Here is a 22,354-nt window from a genome sequence, read left to right on the forward strand (position 1 = left end):
AGAGAGCACCGTTTTAGAAAATTAAACTGAGAACATTTTGCAAACTACACTAGGACCAGAGATTGTGTGGGGAATATCCCATCAGAAGGCTATTTTTTAGTCCATTCGAAGATAGTGTTAGTAAAAAGGGGAAAAGAGATTTATATGAGATGATGTTCAGTTATTATAGGGCGTAAAACATGATGCTGTAACTTTTAGCTTGGGAGACTAGGAGATAGAAATGTCACGAAGAGAAATATAGGACACATAAGGAGCAGCAGGTGTAGGAGGAAAGATCCTCCAGGAACACGCTGCATCGAATATTGGGGGCTATCCAGATAAAGCAGACCGAAGCATAGGGGCTTAGAATGAGTCTTATGGTCAAGAGCGGATTTTTGAGGCAGGTCAGACAACTATTTTCTCTTTCTTTTTTTTTTTTTTCCCCAGTTTGATTTTTATTTTACTGACTGGATAGGCACAACCCTATTAGGAAGCTTACTTTTAAAAAATGTAGGTAAAATTTATGTTGAGTACACTTAACAAACCTTAAGCGTGTAACTCAATTATCTTTTACACATTTATGTACCAGTGATTCAATGAGTTACTTTTAGAGTAAAAAAATTTCCGTTATACCCCAAGGTCATTGGCCCACCTTCCTAGACAATACCTAACCTCTCCCAAAGTATTCACTGTCCTGAGTTTTATTACAAGATTAGTTTGCTGCTTCCCGAACTTCACTAAGTAGAATGATGGCATTCTACTCATATTCATGAGATTTTTCCATGCTGTTTCTTGTATCAGTAGTTGTTTTATTATTGTTGGTTTGCTGTGTAATACCCCACAGCATAAACAAATCACAATTTATCTATTCTCCTAGTGGTAGACATTTTGGATTGTTTCTGATTTTTACCTCTTGTGAAAAAAACCGCTATAAATGTTTGTATACACATTTTTTTGGTGGACACATGCATTGATTTCACTTATCTGGGAGGGTAAGTGTTGGGCCACAGAATCCTGAAACATGTGGAAATAGCATGATGCACCCAAAGGTTCGTAGGTTCATATCCATCGCACATCTTAGTACTCTATTATTTTTTTTAAAGATTTTATTTATTTATTTGACAGACAGAGATCACAAGCAGGCAGAAAAGCAGGCAGAGAGAGAGGAGGAAGCAGGCTCCCCGACGAGCAGAAAGCCCGATGCGGGGCTCGATCCCGGGACCCTGGGATCATGACCCGAGCCAAAGGCAGAGACTTTAACACACTGAGCCACTCAGGTGCCCCTTAGCACTCTATTATTAAACTCATTTACGTGTGTGTGTGTGTGTGTGTCTGTACGCACACATGCAAAGATCCATTGTATGTTATAAATGTAACATTAGCAATATGTAAAATAATGTAGCAATATCTAAAATAATGTAAGGCAAAAATAATATCATTGAAAGGAAACAAACCCTCAAGGGTTGCCTGGATGGCTCAGTCAGATGAGCATCTACCTTCGGCTTGGGTCATGATCCCAGGGTCCTGGGATGAGTCCAACATCAGGCTCCTGTTTTTCCCTCTCCTCCCCACCTATGCTCTCTGTCACTCGCTCGCTCTCTCTCTCTGAAATAAATAGATAAAATTAAATATATATATATATATGTATATGTATATACATATATGTATATAAATATAAAGAACCCTCAAAATCATACAATATATAGGAATTAACAGGAACTGAAAGACGTATGGAGAAGTTAATGAGAAAGTTTATCTAAATATCTTAGAAGAGGGAAGACACACTATGCTGCACAAATGGCAGTTCTCACCTAATACCTAAAGTAATTTCAAATGTAGTCCTTTCAGGATATTCTTGAAACACAACAAATGGTCCTAAAGTGTATGTGGAATAACAAAGGTGTGAAAAGAGCCGATACATAGTATCCAAAAAATAATAATAATGAGATGGTCACTCCCAGTTGGATATAAACAATAAATTATTCAGTAAGCAGTCTAGAACAGTTGGCTCTGCATTTAGGAATAAAATGCGTATCCTTACCTCAAACTCAGTAATGAAGTCCAGATGGATTAAAGCTACAAATGCAAACAAATTAATCCAAGAGTGTGAGAGACTACAGAAAAAAAAATAGCTTTATAATTTTGGAATAGGAAGGCTTTTCTAAGCAAGCCGTAAATCCTGGATTCCATAAAATAAAGGTTAAAATATTTAAAACTACATAAAAACAAATGGCAAACTAGGGAAAATAGTTTCCAACACATACAACAAAGTATTAATAATCGTAATATAGAGAGCTCTAACAAATCAATAAAGACAAAGAATCCAATAGAAAAATAAGTAAAACAAAACAAAAAAAGGTGGAAAAGTATTTTTCAATGACAGAAACAAAAATAGACACATAAATATACATTTACCCTCACTAATAATGCTGGAATACATATTCAGGCATTAAGAAGCCAATGTTGTATTTTTTTACATGTACAAATATTTATAGCACCTCTTGCCAAGGTTGTGGGGAAACAGACTCTCTCATAATTACTTGGAGATAATGTATTTGAGTACAATCTCTTTATAGGGTAAGGTGGAAAAATCTATTTAAATGCATTGGTTTAAATCCTGCAAGTCCACTTCTGGGGTTTACTCCATGGCGATAATTGAACAGGTGCACAAACGCGTTAGAAGACATTCATTGTAAGGTAGTTACAAGAGGGGAAAATGTCAATGGGGAAGAGCCAAATAAATAAACATCATGTGACTGTTACCCAGGAGATGGATAGGTAGGTGGGAAGATAGGTGAAAAAGATTACTGAGATACATTTTGAGTGATAAAAGCGACTTCCAGAAAATCTTCTGGATTTATATGTTTTGCAAATCCTGGGCTAAACAATTTACATGTATCATCTCATTTAATTCTCAGAACATCGATTGTCTCCTATATCCAAACACTTATTACAAATCTATCTTTCTCATAAGAACTTGCCTTAAATGTACAGAAAACAGTCAAGGCTTTTATGGAATTATTTCTTGACTTTTATGTTTCAATGATGTTTTATTTATTTTTTTAAAAGATTTTATTTATTTATTTGAGAGGGAGAGTGAGTGAGGGAGAGAGCACAAGCAGTGGGGAGCAGCAGAGGGGCAGGAAGAAGCTGACTCCCCTGCTGAGCAGGAAGCCTGATGGGGTCTTGATCCTGGGTCTCCAGGTTGATGACCTGAGCCAAAGGCAGATGCTTAACTGAGCCACCAGGTGCCTCTTCACTGACATTTTAATCCTTAATGAATTGATACTCTTTTTAAATTCTTTTTTTTTTTTTTTTACTTTTATGGAATTTTCCAAACATATTCAAAGTAGAGAGAAAAATGAAATTAATCCTCTTATGCCAGCAACTTAACCTCAGTTAAGTGCCCACTCACTGCTAGTTTTATTTCATCCATACACCTGCTTCTGCCTGTTGGAGGAGCCTAAGCCAGATCCCAGATGTCACATCCCTTCATCCACAAACACATCCATGAGCATCTCCAGAAGATGAGCCTGCTCTCCCCTCATTATGCCACTTTGCCCTTGAGATAATAGCTCTATCATTTTTTCCATGCTTTCAAACCTACTCCGTGCATGTAACAGCTTCTTAGTTCTTAGTGTTCTATAGTGTGTCGATAGTATGGAATTTTTTTTATAACTGTTTCCCTATTGTGTTATTTCAGTTGTCAGATTTTCACTCTAGCAAACAATGCTGCAATAAATATCTTTGTAGATTGCCTTTTCTTTTTCTTGTTTTCCCTGTGTATGTTTGCGTCTCTTTCAGATGGATACCTAGAATTGAATGGGCTGGACACTTAACAGATACCAAAAATTTAAAAATTTTGCATATGATACTTCTCTGCTCTACTCTGAGTCGTATGTTCTAAATCTGCCAGGAACTTTTCATCCTATTCAGACTAGAAGCCAAAATCCTTATAATGATCTATAAGGACCGGTGTGGCTTTATCCCTCACATTCCATACCCCAACCACCATGACCTCTCTGATCTTGTCTTTGATCTTTACTCAACTCATTCTCTCTGCTGCAGCAATATACCAGTCTCCACATTCTTCCAACGCATCAGACACACTAGGCCCTGACACACACTATCTCTTTGGCCTAGAATGTTCTCCCTAAAATGGTTCCCTGGCTCCTTCCCTCATTTCCTTCAATCTAATTCTCAGTACACATTTTAATTAAAAGAAGAAATTTAAAAGCAGAAAGCCAATTTTAAGATGTGTAAGAAAATTTTTTAAATAAGAAAAACTAGAAAAATTCTAAAACAGATGAATACTCTATGCACGTGAGTGCCCTACAAGATAACAAAACAATATAAACAGTAGTAATTAAATCATGGCATTACTAGTGCAGGAATATATAGACTCATACCTGGGTAGCTCAGTCAGTTAAACATCTGCCTTTGGTTCAAGTCATGATTCCCGAGTCCCGGAATCAGGTCCCGTGTCTGGCACTCCACTCGGTGGACCTGCTTCGCCCTCTGCCCCTCACCCTGCTTGTTGCTCTCTCTCTCTCTCTCAAATAAATAAATAAAATCTTAAATTAAAAAAAAAAAAGAAAAGAAAAAAGAATGGATCCAGTAAAGGACTCAAATACAAGAATCTGGTATTGGATAAAGGCAGCATTCAGGCAACATTCAAACCAATTGGGAAAAGATAGATTTTTCAACAAATGGTGTTGCAACAAGTGGAAATAATTCAAGGAAGATCTAATGGTATCCATACCTCACACTTTGTGCCAAAATAAATCCCAATGATCATGTATTTACACTTGAAAACTGATCAAATGAAGTACTAAAAGAAGACATAGAATAGGTTGTAATCTTGGATTTTACAACACTCCTCAATATGACACTAACCTCAAAAACAACATAAAATACAGATTGATTTGGGTTAAAAAGTAATAGAAACTTTCTTCATCACTAAAAAATTAAAATAATAAAAATGAAAGGTATGTGTCAAATTAGAAAATGCATACTTCACATTGTAGACAAAAGATGAATTTACTTAAATAGAAAAATGTGCCAATAATATGTTTCTGGAGAAAGAAATGTAAATAGTTCTTAAACTTAAGAAAAGAGATTCATAATAAGGGAAATGGAACCTAACTCTATTGACATACCATTTCTTACCCATGAGACTGACAAAAATCCAAAACTTTGACAATTACCCTTGGCAGGGCTGTGGAAACATAGGCACTCTTCTGTCACTGTTTGTGGGATTGGAGAATTCCCTGTACCCAAGCACACTAGACTTTTTTATACCCTTCCTGAGGAACTTTCACTGAAGCTTTCTTTGTGTAGTGCCTAGGAACCCCTATTTAATTCTTGAGAGCCAAATTTAACATCACATGCTGAAGGAAGTCTTCTCTGTCCTTATCTCCCACCCCTAACTGTTCTGCCACAAATGCTCATTTGGAGTCCTCTTTCATAGCATCTCTCATAAATGGCAATTATTAACCTGGCATTTGTTTTCCCTACTCAAATCGAAAATTTACAAGGTCAGGTAGGTCAGTAAACTTCACTATTACTTCAAAAAAGGAAAATATTCTAATATTTAATTATCATCATCATTATGAATGCAGCATGTTTCTGGCTGGCGAGTGATCAATCAACATTTGTCAAACACCATCCTTAACTCTGCTTCGCTAGTGTTGCAAGAGCTATGTTCTCTCTAAACTCTTATTTACTTAATTTTTCTTTGCTGTGACTGACTTCTTAAAATTAACTGTCTACTGTAACCTCATACCAGATTAATCTTCACAAATTATGGGTTTTTGTAATATATTTTTTGCAATAAATCATTATCTAATAAAAAAGTGTTTCTGGTGACCAACTAAAATTATCACGAGAAGGGGCTACTTGACTCAGTCTTTGGAAATTGCTGAGATAGATAATTGCTTCGTGTTTAGTATTTTCTTTCTTTGCATGTCTCAATTGCACCTATTAAAGTTATTTATCTCTGTGTTTATTTTCGTCATTAACCGGGATCTCTAAGGGCAAGGATTATGACTATAAATCCTATTGCCAGTGATTACCAAGATACTTTCCCAGAACAGCAGCTCAATAAATGTTTGCTAAGTGAATTAAACAGTTTTTGAGTACCTATATTGATTAAGGAATGTGCTAGGCATGTTGGCAGAATTCAAAGAATATATTATGCATATATAGTTAGTTTTCATGAGTGTTAATTATAGTAAAGATAAATAACCTTCAGCTCAAAATTACACTTAAGCTATACCTAAAAAACAAGAATGGGAATTATTAACAAGTGTGTGTTAATGTGTGCGTTTGCTCCTGTATAGGTTACATATAAGCATTGTATAAAATCCAAAAGTATGAACGTTATTGCAATGAGAAGTCTAATCTCTGTTTCTGTTCACCCAGTTTGTCTACCTAGAAATAATCTGGTACAAGTTGCACCACCACCTGGAGATACTCTATGTATACGGAATTAGGATTCCCAGTTCAGACACAAGGCAATGCTGCTAACAAGCGTTTCAGGAAGAGGATTGCAAATGCAAAGCCAGTAGGGGGGAAAGTGAGAAAAAGGTACCGACTTAAATTGCAGTAGAATAGAAAACAGTAAAAATAACGTTGATGATGTGTAGCATTCCTGGCAATTCATAGAAATGAAAAGACAGATGTCTTTAAAATGTGAGAATAATTTGTTTTAAAGATTTTATTTTATTATTTGACTGAGGGAGTGAGAGAGCACAAGCAGGGGGAGCAGCAGAGGGAGAGAGAGAAGCAGGCTCCCCGCTGAGCAGGGAGCCCAATCTGGGGTTCTATCCCAGGACGCTGGGATTATGACCTGAGCCCAAAGCAGACACTTAACTGACTGAGCTACCCAGGTGCCCCTAAAATGTGGGAATAATTGATTCTATATGTCTGTTAACATATTAACATATATTATATATTATTTACGTTTCTTTTTCTTTTTTGAATTTGAACATCACATAATTTTATTCTGGTATCAGGAAAAAGAAGACAATTATTTTATCAAATTTGCATGCACATTAAAAATACTTTGTTATGACAAATTGCAGACATACACAAAAATTGATAAGGAAACATAAGCAATCTTCCTGTACCCTTCAACCACCTTTGTGAATAATCTTGTTTCTTCTATACTCATATCTGTTTCCCCTCTTCTCATTATTTTGCTGAAAATCTCAGCTGTTATACAATTACATTCATAAGTGTTTCCATAGATGTCTATAAAAGGTAAGGACTCGTAAAAAGAACATATTTTATTTATATTTAAAAAGGATGTGAAAGTTATAATGTGATACCATTTTTCAACTCATACATGTAAATGATCTCAAAACCTGATGATCTTGTTAGATGAGTGGATAAAGATGTGGCTATATATATATATATATATATGTACATATATATATATATATATATATATATATTACTTAGCCATAAATAAGAGTGAAATCTTGCCATTTGCAACATGGGAGGATCTAGAGAGTGTAATGTTAAGTGAAATAAGCCAGTCAGAGAAAGACAAACACCGTATGATTCTGATCACATGTGGAATTTAAGAAATAAAACAAAGAAAGGAAAAGAGAGAGACAAACCAAAAAACAGATTTTTTAAAAAAGATTTTTATTTATTTGGCAGAGAAAAAGAGACCACAAGCAGGGCGAGAGGCAGAGGGAGAGGGAGAAGCAGACTCCCCACAGAGGCTCAACCAACTGAACCACCTAGGTGCCCCATACACTGGAAATAAAAAAACAAAACAATAAAAAACTCAGATGATAGAAACATTAAAAAAAAGAGAAGAAAAAAATTCATGGTCTTGTCTTGGCCACTATGAAGGAAATGGTACTCTTATACCCCATTTGGTGGAAATATAAATTGGTATGTCTATGAAAGGAAATTTGCCAATATCAATGAGAATTTTAAATGCATTTAATCTGGTGTAGCAATTCTACTTCTAGGACATTATCCTCCGTATACTGGCACATAGGAGCAATGAGATCCCGACAAGAATTGTTTAAAAATCACAAAATCCTGGTAGCCCAAATGCTCCCAATAACAGACTGATCAAATCAATTGAGTACATGTTCATTTGAGGACTACTATGTCATCTTTATAAAGATGAGAGAGTTTTCCAAAAAGAAATGACCCCTAAAATATATAAATTAAAAAGGTAAGATAAATTTGTATAGATTGTTCCCATTTGAGAAAAAAGATAGTTATGGTATGTACACACACTCACACATACACACAAAAACTCATATATCTGCCTGTCTGCATAAATGCAGACATGCTGATCGGACTTAACAATACCTCCAAAAAAATACAAAAGAAAATGCTAAAGTGGTAATTGCCTCTGGGGATAGAAACTAAGTATTTGGAGAGATGGAAGGGAAAATTACTTTATACCTGCTTGTAGCTGTTGCAGTTTATAATTTTGGACTCGGCAAATATTTACTGAGTACCTACCAAATGCCTGGCACTTAGGTAGTCACTGGAGATAAAGCACGTACTCTTATGGAGTTTACATTGTACATGTTCATAGTACAAACAAATTTAAAGCTCATAGGACAAATATGATCAATCTGGTGGTTAAAATAAATAACACTTATTTTTTCTTTCGTTTATATGCATACATAAAATAATTGTTCTAGCCCTTGCTCTTTTTCAAAGATTTATTTATTAGAGAGAGAGAGTGAGTGAGAGAGAGCATGCATATGTGCATGTGTGGGGCATGGGCAGAGGGAGAGGGAAAGAGAAACTTAGGCAGATTCCACACTGAGCAGAGAGCCTGACTCAGGGCTTGATCTCACCACCCTGAGACTGTGACCTGAGCTGAAGCTAAGAGTTAGAGGCTTAACTGACTGTACACCCCGGCATCCTAGCCCTTGCTCTTTTTCAAATCCAAAACTCTTCTAGGGGCACCTGGGTGGCTCAGTTGTTAAGGGTCTGCCTTCAGCTCCAGTCATGATCCCAGGGCTCTGAAATCAAGCCCCTCATTAGGCTCTCTGCTTGGTGGGAATCCTGCTTCTCCCTCTCCCACTCCCCTGGCTTGTATTCCCTCTTTTGCCATGTCTGTCAAATAAATAAATACAGACTTGAAAAAACAAAAACAAAAACTGTGCTAGTTTTTATAATGAAACACAAGCAATAAAAAAAAAAAAAACTTCTTACATCAATTTTAAATACAAGTAAAACTGTGCATTTGAAATTATTTTTGTTGTAAATTTTTTAAAAAAGTAGAAAGCCAAATCTTAAAGTTAAGTGAAGAAGTTAGGGCTCAGATAAAGGAGGCTAGAGTTTGGATACTAGATTTAAAGGATGAAAATCTCAAATTTAGTGGAGGAATTCAAGGATTATCACAGTGGATTTTTCAACAGGTTTTATGAACCTGAATAAACAAAGGGAATGGTGCAGGTGAAGCAGGAGCCTCTCAGCCTCTCAGTGGGGAGCGGTTTAGAGGTTTCAAGGGCAAAATCTCAACTGTGGTCCTAAAGATTTGAGTCTTCTTGACTCTGTGGTAGAATATGCCAGAGTGAGAGAGAGAGAGAGAGAGAATAAAGTGTGGGCTGCATTTGGGATATGTTCAGTTCTAGATGATTTCAAGACTTATCATTTGCGGTGCACCTGGGTGGCTCAGTTGGTTAAGTGTCACCTTCAGTTCAGGTCATGATCTTGGGATGCTGGGATTGAGCCTCACATGGGGCTCCCTGCTCCATAGGAAGCCTCCTTCTCCTCCTCCCTTTCCCGCTGCCTGCCGTTCCCCCTGCTTATACTCTTTCTGTCAAATAAGAAAATAAATTCTTAGAAAAAAAAAAAGACATCATTAGAAATAGCTGAGAAAGGGAAAAAAGGTCGAGGGGAGGCAGACAGGTGGGGGTTTGAGATTTGCTTGGCGTTTCACTTGCATACAAGGTAACTATGGGATGACCAAGGTCAAGTCCACGGAAAGAAGATACATCTTTTGGGGTAAAACCTACAAGAGAAGCCATTGAAGACAGAGAGGCAACAAAAGGATTAAAGAGAAAATAAGGCCTTGAGGGACAAAGCAGTCAGGGAGGTGAGTTTTAGGATGACATAGTTCATGGGATCATTGTGCAGGGTGAAGAGGGTATCACTAGCCACTAGTTGTGCCACCTGAGGTATTTGCTTTAGAAAGGCACACTTCGGAAATGTTCTGAGAATAGAAGGTATTATATTAGAAGTTAAATAGTAAGCTACCAAGGAAGACAGAAAGTAAAGTAGAAATATAGATTATTATGAGGTCAAAATAGAAATGACTGAGGGAATGTTTGTTTCATACATTTCTTGCCAATCAGTTAGCTAAGTTGAAGTATCTTAACTTGATGTGCTTTGTGGTGTATCAAGAGGCTTGTAATTACTGGGATAGTATTCCACACACCATGCACTAGTACTGTATTTAATGTGATTATTCTCCTTGTTCAGTTGATTGAATTAAATTCCTTTTTATTTTATTGAGCTGTCTAATTGCTCTATTATAATTTCTGTGTATTCCCCAAAAGACTAGCTTCCTTATGATAGAATACAATGCAATAGCCCATGGAGATAAGCAAAGCATAGGCATATTACCGTTCCTTTACTTGAAGTAGAAATGTATTTGTTTTTGTGTTAAAATTAGATTGGATAGGGAGGTGAATTCTATTAAATTAAACCACAGAGAACTTACATAAATATGGATGGAGGGAATGTTCGTGAGGTCACTTTCCGGTTGTGTGCTGAAATCTGAGAGGAGAGATGCTTTAGCAAAACTTCTTTGGGAAAGTGCCGGGAGGTGGCCTGAGCCATTACAGTGTCCTTGAACATCACAATTCTTGGACAGCTTGGGGTCATTAGGTCTCTATGCCACTGAGCTGGTATAACATAAAAGAAGGGTACAGTTTTGTCTGTTGCTAGCTTTAAGGATCTTATCTACAAGCAAGGAAGATCCTTTTTTAGCTGTATCTGAAGATGACCAAAGATCACCTAGTTGTTCAGTTGTTGTTGTTGTTGTTTTAACAATATAATTAAATCCGCAGTCTTAGAATGTAGGTGTAGGTCTTGCTGAATATCTCAACAATATCTGTAAGATTATCTGTAAGAAGAAAAAAATAAAGCTTACCCCCATATTTCTGACTTGACTGGATATTAGCTTTGTATTTTAGAGATAGAGCCTTAAGTTAATTTGGGGAAGATGACCAAAATCAAAAGGAAACAAAGAAACCAGTCTCACTTTCTATAATTAAAGGTGAAGTGAATACAATGTGAAAACCAAAAACCGTAGGAGCAGGACCAGTGGAAACTACTCTGTCAGCAGAACCAGAGCCCTTGTGTGCTCTCTTTTCACTTCCAGGAGTACATGGCTCATTAAGTGCTTCCCAAAGAGAAGGGGACAGACTGTTGCTGGGAAACACAAAGAACTAGTAGTTCCTGCAGGCTAACCGAACATGTCATTTACCAGAATGTATAAACCAGAAAGCATAGTCTCCTGAAATTGAAGAGCTATCAGTCAGTACGTGGGTGTGTGTGTGTGTGTGCATGCGTGTGTGTATAATCTTAAATTAGGGAATCTCAAAAAGAGAATAAATCAGAAAAACAAAATAAACAACAAATTGTGTATGTGTGTGTGTGTGTGTATGAATGCTCTCTGCAGATAATTTTTTAAAAAACCAGAACCTTCATTTAACCAGAGGTGTGCTACTAAATTGAATTTCTAAATCAGTTAAATTAACTAATTTTTTGTTGTTGATGATGGTGGTCATTCAATACAAACTATTCCTCTGAGGAGGTACAATCATTTTTATAGTAGTCTGCTTCTTTACTCTCCTATTTATCAGGAGAATTGTTCCTAGTAGTTGCTATGGTTGTTATTATTGTGATTTTTTTTTATCTTTGTGAAATCCAAGTTTTCAGATCTATAAAGTTTTCTGATTTCTGGGCTTTAGGTTTTCTGTAACAAGAGGGATCTTTGGTCGATCTTCAATTTCATAGTCGTATTTGTGGTTATATAGATTAGCCAGAGAATGCTTTAAAGTTGACCCGCTCAGATATAAACTCAATACAACTCATTTGCTTTTTTTACAGTGAATAATACTGAATTCTGCAAAAGACAGTCCTTTATTCTTAAAAATTTGAGAAGTGTTAGATATAGAGACTTTATGCAGTATATGCTTGAAAAGTAACCTGGAAAAATTTAAAGATTCAGGAGTAAGTCTTAACCTCAATAAATCTTTATTCAAAGTGGCGGGAGTGGGGGTGGGAAGTTTGGGGTACCAGGTGGTGGGTATTATAGAGGGCACGGATTGCATGGAGCACTGGGTGTGGTGAAAAAATAATGAATACTGTTTTTCTGAAAATAAATAAATTAATTAAAAAAATCTTTATTCAAAATGGATATTTTTTAAAAGAAAACAATCCTTGTCTGACCTTATCAAAGTTATCACTTTACATGTTCCTGTAATATTTCCTTGTGTATGTTTTCAGATATTCTCTAATTGTTTAATCAGTTATTTAAAAATTTTAAAACATAAATGGAATTACACTATATACAGTGTTCTGAAACTTGCCTTCCTTACTAAATAAATCTTGCCCAGCATTTTGTATGCTTACAAAGAGAACTACTTAATTGGCTTTAATGGCTACTTGGCATTTTTACTCTAAATGTTCCACATTAAGTTCAGCAAGTCCCCTCTTGATGAACCCTTGATTATTTTTACATTTTTGTAACTATAAGTATTCCTGTCTTGAATATCCTTCTACATTATATTTATGAACTTGACAAAGGTCTGTGGAATATCTAATCATTGAATTGGTGAGACCAAAGGAAAATTCTGATTTTAGAATCTAATTTTTAAAAAGTGTTGATATTTTCCTGTCCTTGCAATTTTCTTTTCTTTTTAAGATTTTATCTATTTATTTGACAGAGCGATAGAGAGCACAAGTAGGCATAGCAGTAAGCAGAGGGAGAGGAAGAAGCAGGCCCCCCAGTGGGCAGGGAGCCAGATGCAGGCCTGGATCCCAGGATCCTGGGATCATGACCTGAGCAGAAGGCAACCACTTAACCGCTTAACCGACTGAGCCACCCAGGTGTTCCTCTCCTTGCAATTTTCTGTTATTTACAAGTATATTCTCAAGAAGCTATTAAATACATTTATTGGAATAAGTAAAATCTCATTAGGTAATAATCTCTCATTTGGATGAAAAATAATACGAGGTCTGTGAATGTGGTAAAACATTTTATTGTGCACACATCATGGAATAACATCTCAATGTAATAGTAGGGCGACTATTAAATTTAATAGCAGGGCGACTAAATAGTATATGGCTTGTAATGTGATATAATATAAAGTATAGTAAAACTTATAAAATTCCAAAAATGTTTACTCTATAACTAATGAAATCTTTCCATCTCATTTTCATGTTATAGGAAATACAGGTGATAAAGGAAATTAAATGATACCATGAGGAAACAACTAGACAAATGGAACACTACAGCTACTAGACCAGATTCTTCAATATGTCAGTATGATTTTAAAACAAAGAGGTGGAATTCTTCTAGATTAAAAGATACCCTAAGAGGCATAACAACAAAATGGGAATACTTGTCATTTATTATGTTTTGGTTTAAACAAATATCTCTTGTACCAGAAAACAAAGGCATGCTCAAAAACCAAGGAGTTAGGAGTCAACTTGAAAACACTCTTGCTTGTGAAATTTGGGACAATTTTAACATCCAAATGAATGAGGACAGAAATATATTAGAAAAAGTTAATAAAATGGGGCGCCTCTGTGGCTCAGCCTGTTAAGTGTCTGACTCTTGGTTTTGACTCAGGTCATGATCTCATGGTCCTGAGATGGCAGCCCCATGTGGAAACCTGCATCAGGCTCCATGCTTCGTGGGGGGTCTGCTTGAAGAGTCTCTCCCTCTGCCCCTCCCCTTCCTCTCAGGCATGGGCATGCACACGTGCATGCTCTCTCTTTCTCAGATAAATAAATCTTTAAAAAAAAGAAAAAGGGAATAAAATAAATTCAAATCAAGGGGATTCACTTATATAAACTCTTTGTTATAAAGTAAGTCACAGAGATGAAAAAAAAGTACAGCATAGGGAATATAGTCAGTAATAATTTAGTAATGTTTTGTGACAGATGATGACTATACTTATCATTGAGCACTGAGTAATGTATAGAATTGTTGAATCACTATGTTGTACACCTGCAGCTAATATTAACTTGTATATTAATTATACTTAATTCATTAAAGTATAAATTAATCATACTTACATTAAATATATACACACACACACACATATATATACGTGTGTGTGTGTGTATATATATATTAAGGAGTCCACTCTGGCAAAAAAAAAAGATTTTAAGATTTATTTATTTTAAAGAGAAAGAGTGCACACAGGGTAGGAGGCAAAGGAAGAGGGATAGAGAGAATCTCAAGCCGACTCCTGGCTGAGCGCAGAGCCTGACATCAGGCTTAGTCTCACGACCCTGAGATTGTGACCTGAGCTGAAATCAAGAGCCAGTGACAGCCACCTAGGTGCCCCTGGAGGGGTTGGGGGGATTGTTTTTAAATAGGAAGAGGGAAAAGAGTTCTCTTTTGAAGAAAAATTCCAACTAATACATGTATTTTTAACTACCATATGATAACTACCATCAAAATTTATTCTGACAAGGATCATCAACGAGCTAAAACCAATGAGTGAAGGATTATTGGGGGACATGACAGTCACTTGGTATCAAATTATCAGCCAAAAAATAGCTTATTAATTACAAAGATAAAAGAATACTTTTCAATGATGAAATCTAGAAGATAACTTTTTAACCAAATAGTCAAATTTAGTATCCTCAATAAGAGGACAAACTGATATAAGCTTCCTGATGCAACACACCAAGGACACATCACATGAGCAGGTATTCCTGCTTTAGAAATGTTTAACCTGAATCTAATTATGAAGAAACTATCAGACAAACTCAAACTGAGATAATTTGCAAAACAACTGCTTTTTAAAAAGATTAATATCAGGGGCGCCTGGGTGGCTCAGTAAGTTAAACCTCTGCCTTTAACTCAGGTCATGATTTCAGGGTCCTGGGATCGAGCCCCATATCAGATTCTCTGCTCAGCAGGGAGCCTGCTTCCCCCTCTCTCCTGCCCACTTGTGATCTCTCTCTCTCTGTCAATAAATAAATAAAATCTTAATAAAAAAAGATTAATATCATAAGAGTCCTAAAAAAAGAGGCTAACCATTCTAGATTAAAAAGACCTGACAACTAAATGTAATTTGTGTACCTTGATTAAATTTTGGGTTGGAGAAAACAACAACAAAAAACCCTAGCTGGGGCGCCTGGGTGGCTCTGTCATTAAGCGTCTGCCTTCAGCTCAGGTCATGATTCCGGGGTCCTGGGATCGAGCCCCACATCGGGCTCACTGCTTGGTGGGAAGCCTGCTTTCCCTCTCCAGTTACTCTGCTCATGTTCCTACTCTCGCTGTATCTCTCTCTGTCAAATAAATAAATAAATAAAATCTTTAAAACAAATGAACAAATAAAAAAAAAAAACTCCAAGCTATGTTAGGGCAAATGGGAAAATTTAAATTTAATAGTATATTTAATAAATATATTATATTTCATTTATATTTCCTGAATGTAAAAATTTGTGATGTGGTTATATGAGAAAATGTACTAGTTTTTGGGAAGTGCCCACTCTGAAGTATTTAGAGAAGAGTATCAGGATGTCTGCAGTTAACACTCAAATAGTTCATCCCTTCCTCTGGCCTGGCCGAAAGGTGGTTTTATAGGTGTATATATGTATGCTTTATGTATATATGTATATGTGTGCTTTATATTCAGTGCATGTGCACGTCTGTGTGAGTGTGTGGAGAGAGAGAGGGGACATGCAAATGTAGCAAAGTGTTAACAATTAGTTCTATATGAAAAGAATATAGGGGTATTCACTAGAGTTGCATAATAAAATAATACCAGCTGGCTGGCTTAAACAACAGAGACCTATTTTCTCACATTTCTGAAGGCTGTAGAGCAAGATCAAAGTGCCAGCTGGACTGGTTTCTTCTGAGGCTTCTGTCCTTGGCTTGTAGATGGCTAGCATGTTTCTGCCTCTTCATAGGCCCTGCGCATTTGCACCCTTGGTATCTTCGTGTGTCCAAATTTCCTCTTCTTATACTAGTTAGATTCAATTAGGGCCCATCCCAATGGCCTTCACCTAACATGATCACTAACTTAAAGCCCTATCTTCAAAAATAATCACATTCTGAAGTACTAGGAGTGAAGGCTCTAACACATAAATTTTGGAGGGATACAATTCAGTCCATGGAAATAGGTATTCACTGGATTTTTCTGGCAACTTTCCTATAGATTTGAACATTTTCAAAAGAAAAAGTTGGGAGAAAAAAAAAAATGAGGACCCAGCTGGTTCCCATATACTTCTCTAAAATCAAATTATTTTGAGAACCAGAAACATTTTGATATATACTTGTGGCTAAATTAGTTAGACAAACTTTATAAGACACTGTAGAAAAGGTGTTTTTTTTTTTTTAAGAAAAGGAATAAAGGGAAGCTGGACTATGTTAGTCAATTTCTATTTGCCCAGTCTGTGAAAGGAAAATAACTTACACCAACTATCTTTCTAACACCCCTGTCTTCTAACTAAAAGTATTCTAGAAAGTGAAGCACAAGTATGAAATTCAAAATGAAAAACTCCCCTATTACCTTTTCTGCAAAGTCATTTCTTCATTAACTTATTAAATTTAACATCTCATTGAAAATGGATATTCTTAATGTACAACAGATCAACATTATGATACTGCTAATGGTTATAATCAGTCTTCAGATTAAAAAAAAATATATTTCTATTTGCTTTTCTTCCTATCATAATTTACCTATAAAATGAATGAATATAATTGCATTCACCTTTCATTTCTAATTCCTCTTGATATTTTTCAGTCCTAAAGCTTTTTCACCTCAAGCTGTGATTTGTCAGGTTTTATAACCTCTGAGTATTGTCAGTGTTGCGTATGTGTGGATAGGAAGCCTCTAGGGAAAATTGAGGTTCTGTAGAAAAAAGGTATTGGTGATTCAGGAAGTGCTGTTCATTCCTCTGAGTGAGTATTGAACCAATGCCCCTGCACAAGAGGTGCTATCTTTTTGAAAATGACATAAAACAGAGGTCTTAACTTTAGTACGAGCCTCTTTCATAAAAAAACATCCAGAAACGACCTCAGTTTCAGATTTCATGAGAAGTCTTAAATTTTTTTAAATGTATATACAGAAGTTTTAATACTTCAGAAAAGGAGAGGAATTTTACTGAGTTGCAAATATATCTTTACTGCCTGATTTCTTTTCCAAAAGGAATGCTTCCCCCCCACTCCAATTATAAGGTTAGACATTTTTCATTAAAAAATTTTTGAGAAATGGAAGTATAAATGAAGTAAATATTCATTTATAATCCCACCATCCTGAGATGAGAATCATTATTTAATCAATATAGCATTCTATAGTCTAGAACTGTATGTACTTCAGGAAAACTAAAAAGTTAACTCTTAATTTGTCTGTTGCCAACGTTTCTTATTTTTTTTTTTTTAAGGATTTTGTTAATTAGAGAGACAGACAGACAGAATGAATAGGGGGGAGGGGCAGAGGGAGAAGGAGAATTACCCACTGGGCAGGGTATCTGACTTGGGGCTCAATCCCAGGACCCTGAGATCATGACTTGAGCTGAAGTCAGATATTTAACTAACTGAGCCACTCAGGAGCCTCCAAAGTTTCTTATTTCTTTTCTTTTTTTTTTTTTTTAAAGATTTTATTTATTTATTTGACAGACAGAGATCACAAGTAGGCAGAGAGGCAGGCAGAGAGAGAGGAAGGGAAGCAGGCTCCCCTCTGGACAGAGAGCCCAATGCAGGGCTCAATCCCAGGACCCTGGGATCATGACCTGAGCCGAAGGCAGAGGCTTTAACCCACTGAGCCACCCAGGTGCCCCAAAGTTTCTTATTTCTTGATTAATGTATTTAAAGTTATTTCCCTCTAGATACTGCTTTAGGTTTCTTCCACAAATATTAACACAAGATGTTTTTGTTGTTTAATTCTAAATTGTTTAATATTATTCTTGGGCAATCCTCTCGGGGCCCCTCCCTCTTTGGGAGCTTTGTACTAGCACTTTACTATGGCTCAATAAACTGCTCTGTTGCGACCTAAATAAATAAATAAATAAATAAAATTATTCTTATTTTTTTTTAAAGATTTTATTTATTTATTTGTCAGAGAGAGAGCAAGCGAGAGCGAGCATACGCAGACAGAGTGGAAGGCAGAATCAGAGGGAGAAGCAGGCTCCCTGCGGAGCAAGGAGCCCGATGTGGGACTCAATCCCAGGACGCTGGGACCATGACCTGAGCCGAAGGCAGCTGCTTAACCAACTGAGCCACCCAGGCGTCCCAATTATTCTTATTTTGTTCAGAACTAAAGAAGATGGCTCAGCATTATTCTTTCAGGAGCCATTGTATATCTTCTTCTGGTTTTGTGTATTCAACCAGGAACAAGTCTTGTTTTTGAAACTCTGAGGACACAAGCCATTTACATGTTACTGTCTTCTGCTATACAGTTCTTTGCTTTGCTTCCTTTCCCTTTTTAGATTATTGGACTCATTTCCAGACTCCCTATTTTTCTTGTTTCCTTGTCCAATTCTTCCTTCTGATGTATCTAATTTAGGCTCATTATACTTGGATAGTACCAGATGTTCCAAAATTTTTTTTTAAAGATTTTATTTATTTGACAGACAGAAACCACAAGTAGGCAGAGAGGCAGAGAGAGAGGGGGAAAGCAGGCTCCCTGCCGAGCAGAGAGCCTGATGCAGGGCTCAATCCCAGGACCCTGGGATCATGACCTGAGCCGAAGGTAGAGACTTAACCCACTGAGCCACCCAGGTGCCCCCAGATGTTCCAAATTTATTTGACTTTTTATACTGTCAAAATTCCCAGTTGCTTAAACATCTACATTTGAGTTAGCCACTGCCCCAGAAGTGATCATATAGGATTTGAAAGACTTGCCATTTAAACAAATTTTCCTAGGCATCATTCTTTGTGTTAGCAAGGCTACTTAGTGACTTTGTTACTGTCATATGTAACTACTTAAAATTGGCCAAAAGATGTTATTTGTTTTTTGTGAAATGCTCAGGTAATATTTGACTTCCAAAATGTATATACTTTTCCATAGAGGTATTAATATAATAGTACTAATTTGAATTGCGTTATTTTCTTCCTTTAGATAAGGCAGGTTTATAGTGAATCTACCATATGAGCCCGTGGATGGAGCCAACCAATCTGTGGTGTCTGGGTTTGTGTTCCTGAAAGTCTCCAGTTCCAAGGAGATCCAGTGTCTTTTCACTTTCTTATATGTGTGTGAGTGTGTGTGTTTATGTGAGAGCGCACACATGTGTGGTTTTTTCTTTCGTGTCTAGTATGAGGGTAGACTTCTTCATAATGGTCTCTGTGACCTCGGACCCTTACACTCCCCTCTGTATTTTCTCTCAGGCAATCTCTCTATCTGATATGACCAATCTCTCTATCTGAGCTGATATTTTGCTCCATTGCAGTACCCATGATAATTTGTGATCTTTTTTCAGGAAGTCATCTCCTTTGGGGGCTCTGAAGCTCAGCCATGCTGTTGGAGGAAACATTTGCTGTTCATAACCATGGCCTTTGACTGATATAAGGCCATGTGTAAGCCTCTCTACCACCTGACCATCATGAGTCCATGAATGTGCATTTTTATTTTACTATTTTTATTTATTTTTAAAAAATCATATGGTCCTTTTTATTTTTTTAAAGATTTTATTTATTTAGGGCGCCTGGGTGGCTCAGTGGGTTAAGCCGCTGCCTTCGGCTCAGGTCATGATCTCAGGGTCCTGGGATCGAGTCCCGCATCGGGCTCTCTGCTCAGCAGGGAGCCTGCTTCCCTCTCTCTCTCTCTCTGGCTCTCTGTCTACTTGTGATTTCTCTCTGTCAAATTAATAAATAAAATCTTAAAAAAAAAAGATTTTATTTATTTATTTGACAGAGAGAGACATAGTGAGAGAGGGAACACAAGCAGGGGGAGTGTGAGAGGAAGAAGCAGACTTCCTGCTGAGAGGGGAGCCTGATGTGGGGCAAGATCCCAGGACCCTGGGATCATGACCTGGGTGGAAGGCAAATGCTTATGACTGAACCACCCTGGCGCCCATGGGCATTTTTATTTTAGTGGTTGCCTGGACCATTGGTCTTATTTGCTCATTTGTCCATTTGGATTCTGTGATAGACTTGTCCTTCTGTAGCCCTTAACATATTAGACAGCTTTTACTCTGACATACCTTGGCTCGTCAAATTTGCCTTCACAGATACTTATAACTGAAGTTCATGGTCACTACTAATAGTGGGTTCACTTAACTTGGTTGCTTTCTTCTTGCTCACCCTTTTACACCTCCATCCTGGCCACTCTGCAGAAACACTCCTCAGTGCTCCGAGACTCCTTTTACTCAGCCAGCTCACATCACTGTGTGATTTTATTTTTTGCCCACTGACTTGTTTTTCCGTCCATGTGATCCTGTCCTTCAATGCATCTGGATAAACTTCTACCTGTATTTAATGTAGTTTTAACTCCTTTTCTAAATCTAGTCACCTACACATATGCACATTCAGAAACAGAGATGAAGATGGCAATGAGGAGAGGATTCAGTTTATGAGTTTTAGAAAGAAAGATTGCTAAATGGCTTTATTGAAACTTCTGGATGACTATTAATAAATTTTCTGTCTCTAATAGCCTCATGAAGAATCTTCCTCATGAAGAAGAGACCACCTTTCTCAGATACTAGTTTTTTCTTTCATTTGGAACATATTTCTCTCTTTCTTCATTTTGCTTGACTCTCTGTGTTGGTCTCTATGTCCTAGATAAAATGTGCACCTCTTCCGGTCTTGAAGGAGGAGACTCAGAGGAAATGAACCTGATTGTTCAACCGTGCCCTACCTCTCAGTGGTCTCTCAAAACTTTATGATTATTCAAGCAGCCTATTTTGTTTTTAATATCAACCAGTAGTTGAGGATATACCAAGACCTGTCGGTGTTGCAAAGCCAGATCCTCAGGGAGCAGCTTTTAAAGTATGCAAATATAGACGGTCCAGTGGGACTGCAAGCCTAAACTCTGTGAACCACGAGTGTCAGGCCATCTAGAGTTGTCCCCTGGGCAGCAGCTACAAATATCGGGACTCCAGATCAGTGTATAAGCTCCGGTCTGGGATATAACGGTAAGCTGTAGCAAGGCGGTGGGAGAGCACAAAGATGGAGTGCACCAGCCTACATTCTTTGAGAGCATGAGAACAGAGGGATCTGATGGGGTTTGAGAGTCAAACCTAAAGCCCATCTCTTAGGCGTAAACTTTAGGGCAAGCAAATAAGCTTTTTTTCCCCCCAACAGAAAAGACAGGTCTGTCAGTCTGTGCTGTGCCCTGGGCATGGTACCCTGCCAAGAATGATTTCCCGGATTGTTAAAGCCCCAGAGGACCCAGGAGTCCAGCAGCACTCCCTTCAACCCCCCGCAGCCACCAGAGCCTGATCAAGGGGCATCTCCTCCGCGCAGCCGCAATGACCCGCGCAGCCGCAGTGACCCCCCGCACCGCACGCAGGATAAAGCTGCCGGCGGAGAGAGACCCGCAGGCAAGCTGAGGCTCAGGGGAGGGCGCCCAACACAGCTCCCACGGCCAGCAGGTCCCCTCCCTGGTGAGGCTCCCAGCAAGTGCCCGAATGGGTGTTAAATCACATGCCTGCCCCTCGGGCTCAAGCTCTGAGACAAGTGAAAGCAAAGGAACATCTCCCACGCGGAGTCTGGACGGCCCTCGCGGCTCAAGAAGCTGCTTCAGCGCCTACCACTGAAGCGGGTGAGTCCGAGCGCGCGAGCCCGGGATAGCCTTGCGGGTCTTGGGGACAAGAGGCGCCTTGCCGTTCAGAGCTACGTATTGTGGGGGCTCGGCATGCAGGTGCAGGTCTTAAAAACTTGGGGTGACGGTTGTGGGGTTTAAACCCTTGCTCCTCAAGGAAGAGCTCAGGGTTTTGAGTTCCCTCCCGAACTGCGCCAAGGATGGGGTTCGTGGCTAGACGGTGACCCAGCTTCTCCTACCCGCTGATGTGGGCCTTCTCTTCCTGGGGTAGGAGTCGAACCACCAGCTTTTGGTCTTTCTTGCCCCCTGAGGCCCTTGTCCCAGATGTTACTGTGGGTTAGGTGTGTTTGTGGGAGGATGTGGGTTCAGGGAACTCATGCGTCACCATCTGGAACTAAAACCCCTCAGGAGCTTTCGAAGAGCCACGT

The 22,354-nt window shown here is 38.0% G+C and overlaps 1 protein-coding gene across 3 annotated transcripts in view; it reads left to right on the top strand.

Moving 5' to 3' along the window:
• TRIML2 (tripartite motif family like 2) overlaps nucleotides 1-14,137 on the top strand; it is a 50,804-nt gene extending 36,667 nt beyond the window's left edge. Inside the window, exons 8-9 of one of the 3 annotated variants that reach the window (XR_009401065.1) lie at nucleotides 6,403-6,567; nucleotides 12,088-12,172. Coding sequence is in view for 2 of the 3 variants with exons in the window: in XM_059384092.1 (XP_059240075.1) it covers nucleotides 12,088-12,185 (98 nt within the window). In the remaining variant the exon portion in view is untranslated. Of the gene's footprint in view, nucleotides 1-6,402; nucleotides 6,568-12,087; nucleotides 12,211-13,429 lie in introns of those variants that run through there. The other 2 variants (XM_059384092.1, XM_059384093.1) reach the window with 2 other exon arrangements.
• The last annotated feature ends 8,217 nt before the right edge of the window (nucleotides 14,138-22,354 follow it).

Source organism: Mustela nigripes, chromosome 18 (assembly GCF_022355385.1).
Source record: "Mustela nigripes isolate SB6536 chromosome 18, MUSNIG.SB6536, whole genome shotgun sequence".
NCBI lineage: Eukaryota > Metazoa > Chordata > Mammalia > Carnivora > Mustelidae > Mustela > Mustela nigripes.